The 12556-nt window shown below is 53.0% G+C and overlaps 1 protein-coding gene across 1 annotated transcript in view; it reads left to right on the top strand.

The window, feature by feature from the left end:
• The window catches only part of INPP5D (inositol polyphosphate-5-phosphatase D), a 140073-nt gene that overhangs the window by 95888 nt on the left and 31629 nt on the right, over window positions 1-12556 (top strand). The window contains exons 12-15 of the mRNA XM_062202517.1: window positions 6114-6310; window positions 6649-6766; window positions 9960-10056; window positions 12021-12159. Coding sequence (XP_062058501.1) covers window positions 6114-6310; window positions 6649-6766; window positions 9960-10056; window positions 12021-12159 — 551 coding nt within the window. The remainder of the gene's footprint in view (window positions 1-6113; window positions 6311-6648; window positions 6767-9959; window positions 10057-12020; window positions 12160-12556) is intronic.

A 12556-nucleotide genomic window follows, 5' to 3' on the forward strand; every position in this document is an offset into this window, starting at 1 on the left:
TCGGTGCTATTTTGTTAGGAGGTGGACTTCTGCAGGTTTTTAATAGGCAGCAGGAACAAAGTTGAAAACAGAAAATACTCAACAGAACCAGTAAGGGCGTAACAAATCCAGTGTGCGTAATAGTTTTGATTCAAGAAACAGACATACTTTTTTCTATAGGAACAATTAGTCCAAAAATAATTAAAGAAAAAGCTATTTATTTCTAAAGTTAATTCAGTTTGTTCAGAAAACTGAATTTGAGAGTACTTGTTAGAGTTTTTCCCTGTGGATCTGACTATAAAATTTTTGGAGAATTGAAACATGAATGACAAAAGACTTAAAGTAGTTAAATTTTTGAAGAGAGTTCAGAAATTGACAAAAAAGTATAGCTATTCTGATTTCATACATCATAACAATCATAACCAACAGTTTCTCACCTCAAACATTAGAATTTTATACATTTTATATAATCTTTAGAACACTCACATCAGTAACAAAGCCAAATAAATATAACTTGAAGATTTAGCATCAAAGGTTTAAGACATCTGATAAAAATAAGGTCACACCCTTTCTGTCTCTCCCTCTTTGTCTGTTATCTCTGACTTTCAGATTAAAAGATCTGATATGATATTAAACAGCAGTTAAATAAAATAGCAAGTTACTGAAGATTGAATTATGGTAGGAAATCATAAATATACTTTTTTAAAATAAACTTTTTTAAGATTTATTTTATTTATTTGAAAGAGTTACAGAAAGAAGTAGAAACAGAGGGGGGGGGGTCTTCCATCTGCTGGTTCACTCCCTAAATGGCTACAACAACCAGAGCTGAGCCAATCTGAACCCAGGAGCAGGAGCTTCTTCCAGATTGTCCACCATGGGTGCAGGGGCCCAAACACTTGGGCCATCTTCTGCCGCTTTCCCAGGTGCATTAGCAGGGAGCTGGATTGGATGTGGAGCAGCCAGGACTTGAACTGGCGCCCATATGGGATACCAATATTGTAGGCCAGGGCTTTAACCCACTAAGCCAGAGTGCCGGCCCCTGAATACACATTGTTAAAACAAGTGCTCTGTACTGTGTGTGGTTACAACTGTGGTGAAGTATACATTCTTGACTGGCGGGGAGACACACCAGCTTCAGAACAGTAGGTGAGTTCAGGGGCAGGGAGGGAGAGGGAGGGTGGAGGGAGAAGGGCCAGGAGAAGTGTGCCAGGGAGGAGTACGAAAGAGTAGCATTTTATTTCTCTAAAAATCAGGAGCAAATATAGCAAAATATGTGAAGAGTTACAAGGGCATTTATATTATTTCTCTGTATATCTGAAATATTTTGTAATTAAAAAGAATTTTAATGGGCACACATGGTATACCAAATAATAACTAATTCCTCACACTACAAAAATGTATCAAGTGATTACATATTATTTAGGCCACACAAAGGTATGTACGTACATTAGAGCATGTGATAAATAAGATTCAAGAATAAATTTTAAAATTCACAATTAAAAAAAATAATAAGGTCACACATCATTGTGAAGATGTGGTCATTCATTTAAATAGAGTGATTTAATCGGATTTAACCAGAATTGTAAGATGAGCCTTGAGAAGGCTTTAAAAGCAAATAAATGGGCCGGCGCCGTGGCTCAATAGGCTAATCCTCCGCCTAGTGGCGCCGGCACACCGGGTTCTAGTCCCGGTTGGGGCACCGGATTCCGTCCCAGTTGCCCCTCTTCCAGTCCAGCTCTCTGCTGTGGCCAGGGAGTGCAGTGGAGGATAGCCCAAGTGCTTGGGCCCTGCACCCGCATGGGAGACCAGGAGAAGCCCCTGGCTCCTGGCTTCAGATCAGTGCAGCGCGCCGGCCGCGGCGGCCATTGGAGGGTAAACCAACGGTAAAGGAAGACCTTTCTCTCTGTCCACTCTGCCTGTCAAAAAAAAAAAAAAAAAAAAAAGCAAATAAATGCTCAACAAACAGAAACAAAGCCTCTTTTATGATTTAGTCCTTGCTGAGTAACCAAAACCCAATAGAGACACTAGAAAGCATAAGAAGCTCGGTAACAGAACACAAACATCTTTGCTCCTCAGGCCAGGGCCTGTACATCTTCATTAAAAACTAATCACTGTTTAAAAACTTCAATTAAACATGGAGAATTAAATTCTGCTTTCTATTTATGTATCATTACTTGATTTTGAGAAACCTATAAACGAGGCTTTTCTTTTTTTTAAGAGTTTATTTATTTGAGAGAGTTGTGGAAGGAGGGAGAGAGCAGATAGCTTCCACCTCCCCGAGACGCTCTCTGCGACAGTCACACCACAGCCTTGCTTGTCCTCATCTCCTGTCTGACGCGATGCAGTCACTCTAGCGCAGAACAAAAACCTAGCCCCAACAGCCCCGGCAGTGCTGTGCCCTCATGGGGCAGGTCTTTGCCTTGGCTGAGACCCCCCTGGCCCAGGTCAGGGAGCCTGGGTTCATACCCGCCTCTGGCTCCTAACCTGCACTTCCGCCAGCTCGGGCCCTGGGGAGCCACGGTGAGGGCTCGGGTCCCTGAGTCCCTGCCAGCCCTGTGGGACTTGGGTTGAGTCTCATCCTCTACTTCCCGGCTGGTGCAGACGTCTGGGCGGGGAATGGCAGCTGACGACTCCCCAGCCCTCTATCTCACTGTCTCTCAGATACATAGATTAAAAACTTTAAAATATCTATCCTCATAATTTCTCCACGTTTCTCTCTCCCCTGCTTACTGATCCCTTTCTCTTGTTTTTAGTGTCTTCCTCAAACTTACATATTTTAGATAATTATTTCAAAACTTCTAAATTTAGACAAAATTTCTCTTTTTCTAAATAAAGGAACAAAGAGAATTTTAAACTCCAAGTAACTTTAAAGCAGTCTTCAATTTTTTGTCATATGCCAGTAATTTATGAAAACATATTTAGACCCAAATCAACTGTCTTTTTTATAGAATGTAAAAAGCCAACAGTACTTGAGTTTATAATTAGAAACATTTCTCATTTGCACTTAACCAATTTATTTATAACAATAATACCTACATTACTTATGAAAACTCAGATAATAGATGCCCATAGCCATCATATAAAGTTATTTTCCTATCAAAGAAAATCCCCAAAAGCTAAATTGTTGTATTTGGTACACAGAAAGCAATGGACCTTTTACCTGTTCTTAGGTGAGATTTACATTCTTATTGTCTCAAACGCTTAATAGAGTCAAATACAACTTGGCCTGGCCAGCAAACCCAAAAACAAATAAACATATGCTAGTAATATTGAAGACATCTTTGCTTTTATTTTACCAACAAATTTTAAATGGCTTATTTGTTCCCATATCAATTTGGTTTTAAAAAAATCTTTTATTCTTTTTTTTCCCTTTTTGTTTCCAGTCTCAAATAAGTCTAGGAGTTAATTTCATAGATTTACAATTTAGCTAGGACTGGCTGAAATAAAAAATTCCCAAGCAACCTTGAATAACGGAATTATCTTTTTTAAAAAAGATTCATTTATTTATTATTTGAAAGGCAGAGTTACAGAGAGGCAGAGACAGAGGCAGAGAGAAAGTCTTCTATCCTCTGTTTCACTCCCCAAATGGCTACTACGCCTGGAACTGCACTGATCTGAAGCCAGGAGCCAAGAGCTTCTTCCAGGTCTCCCACGTGGGTGCAGGGGCCCAAGGACTTGGGCCATCTTCTACTGCTTTCCCAGGCCACAGCAGAGAGCTGGATTGGAAGAGGAGGAGTTGGGACTCGAACTGGCGCCCATGTGGGATGCCAGCACTGCAGGCAACGGCATTACCCACTGCACCACAGCACTGGCCACACAAAATTATCTTAATGTAAGCAAAAGAGCTAGCTGATTCAAAATAGGCAGAGAGAAAAATAGTGAGAAAGCACTAAATAGCCTTTACTTGTTAATCCTACAATTGTAGTTAAAGAATCACACAAAATATAGACCAGGTGCAGAGAACTAAAATCTGACTTCATTAGGGAAAAAAAAGCTACAAGATGGTAACCATGAACTCAGAAGAGCGGAGTTAGCATCAGCCTCCGTGTCGGTTTCACTCGCGTCTGTCCCTGCTGTGCCCCAGAACCACGCAAGGACCTGAACTGTCACGAAAAGACAAAGCCAGGCTTAAGGACTGCCTCCCACTTACCAAGGGGATCCTGCAGACACCCCAAGTAGAGAAGCAGCAGCCTCTAGCAAAAGGAGGGGGCTCGACCCGAGAGAAGACCAAGCAGGGCAGAGTGCAAGCTGGTCCCTCTACAGGGCGTCTCCTTTCAGGTCCCTGTGGTCGCCAGGCTGTAGCCTAAATAAAAACAGGCAGCAATCAGAGAGCGAGAGAAAGTGAGAGAGGGAGGGAGGGAGAAGGAGAGGGAGAGGGAGAGAGGGAGAGAGGGAGAGAGGGAGGGAGAAGGAGAGGGAGAGGGGAAGAGTGGAGAGGGGGAGAGAGGGAGAGGACAGAGGAGGAGAAGGAGAGAGGGAGAGAGGGAGGGAGAAGGAGAGGGAGAGGGAAAGAGTGGAGAGGGGGAGAGAGGGAGAGAGGGAGAGGGAGAGAGGAGACTCCCTAAAGAATAAAATGTATTTGGGAATACCAGAGCATTGCAACAGAAATTCCCAAATAAATATTCCTTTGAAAATCTCAGGACCAGCACTGTGGCATAGCAGGTAAAGCCACCACCTGTGATGCCAGCATCCCATATGGGCACCAGTAGAGTCCCAGCTGATCCACTTCCAATCCAGTTCCCTGCTAAGGCTCTTGGGAAAACAGTGGAAGACAGCCCAAGTCCTTGTCCCTGCACCCACGTGGGAGACCTGGAAGAAGCTCCTGGCTCCTGGCTTCAGCCTGGCCCAACCTGGTTGTTGCAGCCATTTGGGGAGTGAACCAGTGGATGGAAGATCTCTTTCCTTCTCTCTCTCCCTCTCTGTAATTCTACCTTTCAAATAAATAAATAAAATTTAAAAACAAAACAACAACAAAAAAGCACAATTATCACATGATCTAGCAATTCTACTACTTGGACTATATCTAAAATAATTGAAAAGAAAAGGAAATCTCACTGAGTGCTGTTCATTGTGTTATTTTAGGTGGGCAACATGGGACATACTCTGTCTAAAAGCTCCCCATTGTCCCAAGCAGAGTCAGGTGCTTCCCAACCCTGACATGGCTTGTGGAGAGAATGGAAGGAGGCGGCCTGGGACTTGGGCTCAGCATCCTGTGCAGGATCCTGGCCCTGGATGCACAAGGCGCCAGCCTCCCTCAGCCCGGCCACGTCCAGGGTGTCCCAGGGCCTGCAGCAGCACTGGAATAGAGCTCTGGCCAGTGTCCATGTCCCCTTCTGTCCTTTCCCGCATCTCTTATTGGCCCTGATTTCCTCAGCTCTCGTACTGGTGGGTGCTTGCACACAGGTGCACACATTTCCCATGTTTCCACTGTGAGCCGTGAGTTCTTTTGACAAGAAGTGGTCAGGGCCATCCTGTTGCACAACAGCAGGGGGCACCCTACCCGCAGAAGGCGTGAGGGAGGAGATGCGACATGTGGGCAGGGCCTCAAGGAGCTCAGACTCCCACTGTGGGTTCAGTGGGGAGTCAAATTCAGCCACGGTCAAGGCAACTGCACTTCCTGGTTTCTTAGCACCTGCGAGCCAAGCTGATCTCGCTGGAGAGAGGTCAGGGCCCTTGCAAGGAGGGGTAGACCTCCCTTCATCCCTGGCCCGAGCCACTCCTGCCCATTCTTCCAAACAGGAATGGAGAGGGATTTGCACGCTCTTCCCTTCTCCCTGGCTGGCGCCTACACATCCTCCGCCCTCCGCGGGGATCCCTTCTTTAGCCAGCAAGCAAGCCTCTGCTGTCTCCATCCTGAGCTTCTTGGCTCACCTGCCTCCTTGCCAACAGAGTGTGCGGCCGTAGTGGGACAGGAGGGAGCCTCCATCGCTCTGTGGTCCCTAAGCGCAGGACAGTGTAGGACAGTGTCCGCTTAGCGGGAGTCACCTCCCAGGGGGCTGCGGGCACTGAGCTCTCCCCCTAAGGCACCCCGTGTCGCTGCGCTTGCTTGAGGGGTTTGTGCTTTGCCTGCTGGATGTTGTGGATGCCCCTGGATGTGCCTCTGACTCACTTGGTGTCGGGTTTTGCTGTTGAAGGTAACGCCCCCCCTCCCAAGAAGATCACGTCCTGGTTTCTCTCCAAGGGGCAGGGAAAGACTCGGGACGACTCCGCTGACTACATCCCCCACGACATCTACGTGATCGGCACCCAGGAGGACCCCCTGGGGGAGAAGGAGTGGCTGGAGATACTCAGGCACTCCCTGCAAGAAATCACCAGCATGACCTTTAAAACTGTGAGCAGCTGCCCCCAGCCTGCGGGCCGGGCCGGGCTGGGGGGGCTCTGGGGAGGGCACTGGGAGGCCAGGGCAGCCTCGGGCTGTCAGCGCTCAACTTCTAAAGGTGTCCGGCGGCCCAGTGGTCCCCCCACTTCCGGGTGCAGAGAGATCACTGTATTCAGAAATCAATGGGGCTCGTAGGCTGTTCCTGCAAACTCCACCTCCCCACCGTCTGGCTTGCAGGGGACTCCGACCCCAGTCCCCATCTTTAGGATGCTCTGCCTCTGTGCTGGCATTGAGGGGTTGGGCTAGGGCTGTGCTCTGGCCGTCTAGTGCAGCACTGTGCGCCCCACCAGGTCGCCATCCACACCCTCTGGAACATCCGCATCGTGGTGCTGGCCAAGCCGGAGCATGAGAACCGCATCAGCCACATCTGTACGGACAACGTGAAGACGGGCATCGCGAACACACTGGGTGAGCGTGGAGGGGCCCGGCTCGGGGGTCTACTGCATCCCAGCACCCGGGGTAACGCTTGGGGTAACGCTGGGAGCCTCTGAGGGTCCTCGGCACACGCAGGGTCTGCACCAGTGCTCTGGGGAGCTGGCGGAAATGGGGGTTCTGACCCAGCAGGTCTCAGGTGGAGCTCCCAGGAGGCATTGGGGCTCCAAGCAGGTGCAGGGCCCCACGCTGAAGAGCAAGAACCTAGAAGAGGGGTCCAGGAACTTCTGCCAGAAAGGGCCCCTAAGTAACCATCTGGAGCCTTGTGGGCGGGAAGCATCAGCGACACAGAAAGTGAGGGTGGGGCTGTGTCCCAGTGGGACGTGAGCCTCAGGCGCAGGCTACAGGCCCCAGGCCCTGTCTTGGCCTCTTCAGGTTGCAGCTGGAAGCAGTGGTGTCAGAGTCAGGGTCAAGGTCGAGTGAGCAGTGAGCTTCAGAGAACTGAGAGAGGAGCAGCAGGAAGACTGCAGGAGTGTGCGCCTCTGTATGTGAGTGTGTGTGCAAGTGTGAGAGAGTGTATCTACATGCGTGTGCTTGTGTAAATGTGTCGGTGGGTGGCTATGAGTGAGCAAGCCTGTTTGGAGGAGTGCGTGTTAATGTGAGTCTGTAGGTCAGTATGTGTGTGCATAGGTGTGTCCAAGTGTGTGTGTGTCTGTGCACCTGTGTTTGTGGGTGTGTGTCCAGGTGTGAATGTGCCACCCTAGGTCTATGTGTCTGCGTGAGTGTCAGTCTATCATGTGAGTGTGTGCGCGTCGTTATGTGTTTATATGAATCTGTGTATACGAGCCTTTGCATAGGAGTCTCTGAGTGCACACATGTGGGCAGGTGCACGAGGGTCCACGTGTGCGTGTGAGTGGATGAGAGCACTATGGGCGTGTGTGCAGGTGGGAGTGAGTGTGCAAGTGTGAGCCCAAGTACATGGGTGAGGGTCCAAGTGTGAGATGATGTAGATGTGATGTGAGTGCATGCAAGTGTGTATCTGTGCGTGTCTCTGGTGTGCATGGATGTATCTGAGTGCACACGCGTGTGTGAGCATCTGAGCGCATGTGGGTGTGGGTGCCCTGGCACGGGGCCACAGGTGAAGCTGAGGGCGGGGACTTCGGTTTCCGGCGGTTGGAGTCTGGGACAGGACCGTCCCTGAGATAACAGGAAATAGAAGGATCGCTGCAGTCACACGTGAACAGTGACAAACCGCGAACTGCCCACATCCACGCCCACCGTCCTCCTCCCTTCCTGCCGGCTGCACGGGGCCTGCATGGCCACTCTGGCCTGAGCCTTGCCCTCCCTGCCCAGGAGCCTCCCTTGTCCCGATTCCATCCCCCCGGGCTTCCTGCCTCTCCCACCAGCCTGCTGTACAATTTGCTAAAACCTCTCCGAGCTCTTTACCAACACTGCACAGATGCCCCGGAATCCCCACGCAGCCGGGTGCCAGGCTCCAGGCTGGGTACAGGGTAGTCCCCAAGCAATAGACATCCTGCTCACATGAACTTAACAGACAGCGAGTGAGCCAGCAGGTGCAAAGATGGCTCTGAGAGTGAGCTGGCAGAGAAGGGCACGGCAGAGGGGAGAGAGGCACCAGGGAGGGTGAGGGGCAGGGCAGAGACTCAGAGAAGCGAAGGTCACAGCCTCCTGCCTCCTCCCTCCCTCCCTTCTCCCCGAGGGCCCATCTTCCTCCTCCATCTCCCAGTGGCTCCCAGGGAGCTCAGTGAATGAATGCTGGTTGGCTGGCAGGACGTCGGCCCCACAACAGCTAAGGCCCTTGCAGAGTACCCGACACCCACGGCGCCCAGTGTGATCTGATTTCATGCAGCCCTGCGGTGGGGGACACGGGCTGTTCTCCCCACCCACAGATGAAGAAATTGAGGCCATGGCGGGATCTGTACCTGGCCTGGGAGGGGTTCAAACCCACATTGTCAGGACCCCTGAGCTAGAAGGGGGGCATCGCTGGAGGGGGCCGGGGCCAGGGCCCAAGGCAGGAAGCCGGGTGCTCATCCTGGTTCTGCGTCTGAGCCACATCACCTGACATCTGCCCAGGCTACTGATCCCCACTCTGGGTCCCGAGGAGGCGGGGCTGGGCAACCTCCAAGGTCCCTCAGCTTCCGGTCTATCCAGAGCTGTCCAGTGGACAGCCAATGGGCAGAGCCAGGGCCACAGAGTAAGGAAAAGGAAAGCATTTCAGTGACAGATTTCATCAGAACTCACACGTCCAAGATGTTGTTTCTGTGGGTCTCCAGTAGGACAAAATATTCTCGAGATATCTTCGTCTGTTTTCTCACTGGGCTTCAGACCAGCCCCGTGTCCCGTGCTCAGTGGCCACACAAGGCTGTGCCTGCTATACTGGACGCTCTCCGGCACGTGTCACTTTCACCCAGCCGGGTTGGCAAGTTTTGTCGGTGAAGGGCCAGATGGTGACTATTTGAGGTTGTGCAGGCCACGTAGTCTCTGACGCAGACATTCAACTCCTGTTCTCTGTGGCCTGGAAAGCAGCCAAGGCACTGTTTGGATAAGCAGGGGTGTCTGTGTCCCAATAAATATGACACAGCAACCCTAAAACTTGAATCTTATATTTTATTTTAAGATTTATTTATTTATTTATTTGAAAGAGCATTACACAGAAAGAGAAGGAGAGGCAGAGAGAGAGAGAAGTCTCCCATCCGCTGGTTCACTCCACAGTTGGCTGCAATGACTGGAGCTGCGCTGATCCGAAGCCAGGAACTTCCTCCAGGTTCCCATGCGGGTGCAGGGGCCCGAGGACTTGGGCCATCTTCCAGTGCTTTCCCAGCCATAGTAGAGAGCTGGATTGGAAGTGGAGCAGCTGGGACTCGAACCAGTGCCCCTATGGGATGCCGGCACTGCAGGCAGCGGCTTTACCTGCTACGCCACAGTGCTGGCCCCGAATCTCGTATTTTAATGTAAAGCAAAGAGTTCCTCTTTGGTTGATTTTTTTCCCAGTAAGCGTGGCGGCTCCTGCTGCCTTCAGCCCCCAGCACATCCCCCTTAGAAGAAACCAGCACTGCTCGGATCGCATGCCCATGCCTTAGTCCGACGGTGCTGGGGCTCTCTTGTCAGTGGACCCCAACAGTGGTGCACATGTATGGGGTGCGCCGCGACGTTGCCGCTCACGTGCACCACCTGTGATGCTGTGGGTCTTGCCTTTCCCTCCCCCTAGGGAATAAAGGAGCCGTGGGGGTGTCATTCATGTTCAACGGGACTTCCCTGGGGTTCGTCAACAGCCACTTGACTTCCGGAAGCGAGAAGAAGCTCAGGTAACGGAGCCCATCCCCCCACACACACAGCCTGTATTTGGGTGATTTGCCAGGACGACCCCGCAGCCCTCCATGCTGAAACCACCCGCTCCTCCCTCTGCAGGGCCTGTCGGCCTTTGCGTCCCCGCTGTGGTCTCATAAAGGGATCCGCGGCACAGCAGGGCCTCCTGTGTGTCACCTCCTGCGTGTCACCCTGCAACCTAGACGCCACCCCCCTTCTAAAGGGCAAGAGCTCTCCTGCAGTATCAGCACAGAGCAAAGTTCCTTCTGCCTATGGGGGCCGGGCCACAAGTGAACACAGCCACCCAGAACATTACCAGTGGGGCAGATCCCACGGCTCCTGGCCCTGCCCTCGGCCTCCCCAGTTTGGACTCAGGCCCTCTGTAGCCCAGCCCTGCCCCACCTGCCTGCTGCAGGGGTCACGGGCTCACTGTGGGGTCAGCTGTAGGGGCAGGGGTCACAGGTGCACTGTGGGGTCAGCTGTAGGGGCAGGGGTCACAGGTGCACTGTGGGGTCAGCTGTAGGGGCAGGGGTCACAGGTGCACTGTGGGGTCAGCTGTAGGGACAGGGGTCACAGGTGCACTGTGGGGTCAGCTGTAGGGACAGGGGTCACAGGTGCACTGTGGGGTCAGCTGTAGGGGCAGGGGTCACAGGTGCACTGTGGGGTCAGCTGTAGGGACAGGGGTCACAGGTGCACTGTGGGGTCAGCTGTAGGGACAGGGGTCACAGGTGCACTGTGGGGTCAGCTGTAAGGACAGGGGTCACAGGTGCACTGTGGGGTCAGCTGTATGGCCAGGGGTCACGGGTGCACTGTGGGGTCAGCTGTAGGGACAGGGGTCACAGGTGCACTGTAGGATCAGCTGTAGGGGCAGGGGTCACAGGTGCACTGTAGGATCAGCTGTAGGGGCAGGGGTCACGGGTGCACTGTGGGGTCAGCTGTAGGGACAGGGGTCACAGGTGCACTGTGGGGTCAGCTGTAAGATCAGGGGTCACAGGTGCACTGTGGGGTCAGCTGTAAGGACAGGGGTCACAGGTGCACTGTGGGGTCAGCTGTAGGGACAGGGGTCACAGGTGCACTGTGGGGTCAGCTGTAAGGACAGGGGTCACAGGTGCACTGTGGGGTCAGCTGTAGGGACAGGGGTCACAGGTGCACTGTGGGGTCAGCTGTAGGGACAGGGGTCACAGGTGCACTGTAGGATCAGCTGTAGGGACAGGGGTCACAGGTGCACTGTGGGGTCAGCTGTAGGGACAGGGGTCACAGGTGCACTGTGGGGTCAGCTGTAGGGACAGGGGTCACAGGTGCACTGTGGGGTCAGCTGTAGGGGCAGGGGTCACAGGTGCACTGTGGGGTCAGCTGTAGGGGCAGGGGTCACAGGTGCACTGTGGGGTCAGCTGTAGGGACAGGGGTCACAGGTGCACTGTGGGGTCAGCTGTAAGATCAGGGGTCACAGGTGCACTGTGGGGTCAGCTGTAAGGACAGGGGTCACAGGTGCACTGTGGGGTCAGCTGTAAGGACAGGGGTCACAGGTACACTGTGGGGTCAGCTGTAAGGACAGGAGTCACAGGTGCACTGTGGGGTCAGCTGTAGGGGCAGGGGTCACAGGTGCACTGTGGGGTCAGCTGTAAGATCAGGGGTCACAGGTGCACTGTGGGGTCAGCTGTAGGGGCAGGGGTCACAGGTGCACTGTGGGGTCAGCTGTAGGGGCAGGGGTCACAGGTGCACTGTGGGGTCAGCTGTAGGGACAGGGGTCACAGGTACACTGTGGGGTCAGCTGTAGGGACAGGGGTCACAGGTGCACTGTGGGGTCAGCTGTAGGGGCAGGGGTCACAGGTGCACTGTGGGGTCAGCTGTATGGGCAGGGCTAAAGGTCAAAGTCTGACCTCCCCCCAGCCCCCTGCCTTCCTGAGAGATGGGTGAGGAACCAATGAGCCGGAGCTAGTGAGCTGCTTTTCCCTTGAATTAGGCGAAACCAGAACTACATGAACATTCTCCGGTTCCTGGCCCTGGGAGACAAGAAGCTGAGTCCCTTTAACATCACCCACCGCTTCACCCACCTCTTCTGGCTCGGGGATCTCAACTACCGCGTGGAGCTGCCCACCTGGGTGAGGAGTGTCCCCAGGGGCTGGCGCTGCAGGGACAGGGGCTCAGGACAGACGGTCCTGGGAACTCACGGGCACGCAGAGCTAGGCCGGGGCAGCTACTTCCCTCGGAGGCTCAGTCAGTCCCTTCCACGAAGCCCCAGCAGCTCTCTCTGCTTCCTCTGGGCCCCCAGGTGATCGGCACAGCCACCCCTCCGTGCGTCGCTGTCAGCTTGCCAGGCCCAGGCCCAGGAAGGGCTGGAGGCTGAGGGCACTGGGTGGTTTGTCCCAGCAGGCCGTGGGGCCCCAGTGGTCAGTGGGGCCACAAGGCACAGACACGGCCCTGCTCAACCTGGGGGACAAAGGGTTCCGGGGGAGGGCTGGGCAGGGGTGGCCACCATCCCGTCTAGAACCTGCCATG

The sequence above is a fragment of the Lepus europaeus genome, chromosome 1 (assembly GCF_033115175.1).
Source record: "Lepus europaeus isolate LE1 chromosome 1, mLepTim1.pri, whole genome shotgun sequence".
Classification (NCBI taxonomy): domain Eukaryota; kingdom Metazoa; phylum Chordata; class Mammalia; order Lagomorpha; family Leporidae; genus Lepus; species Lepus europaeus.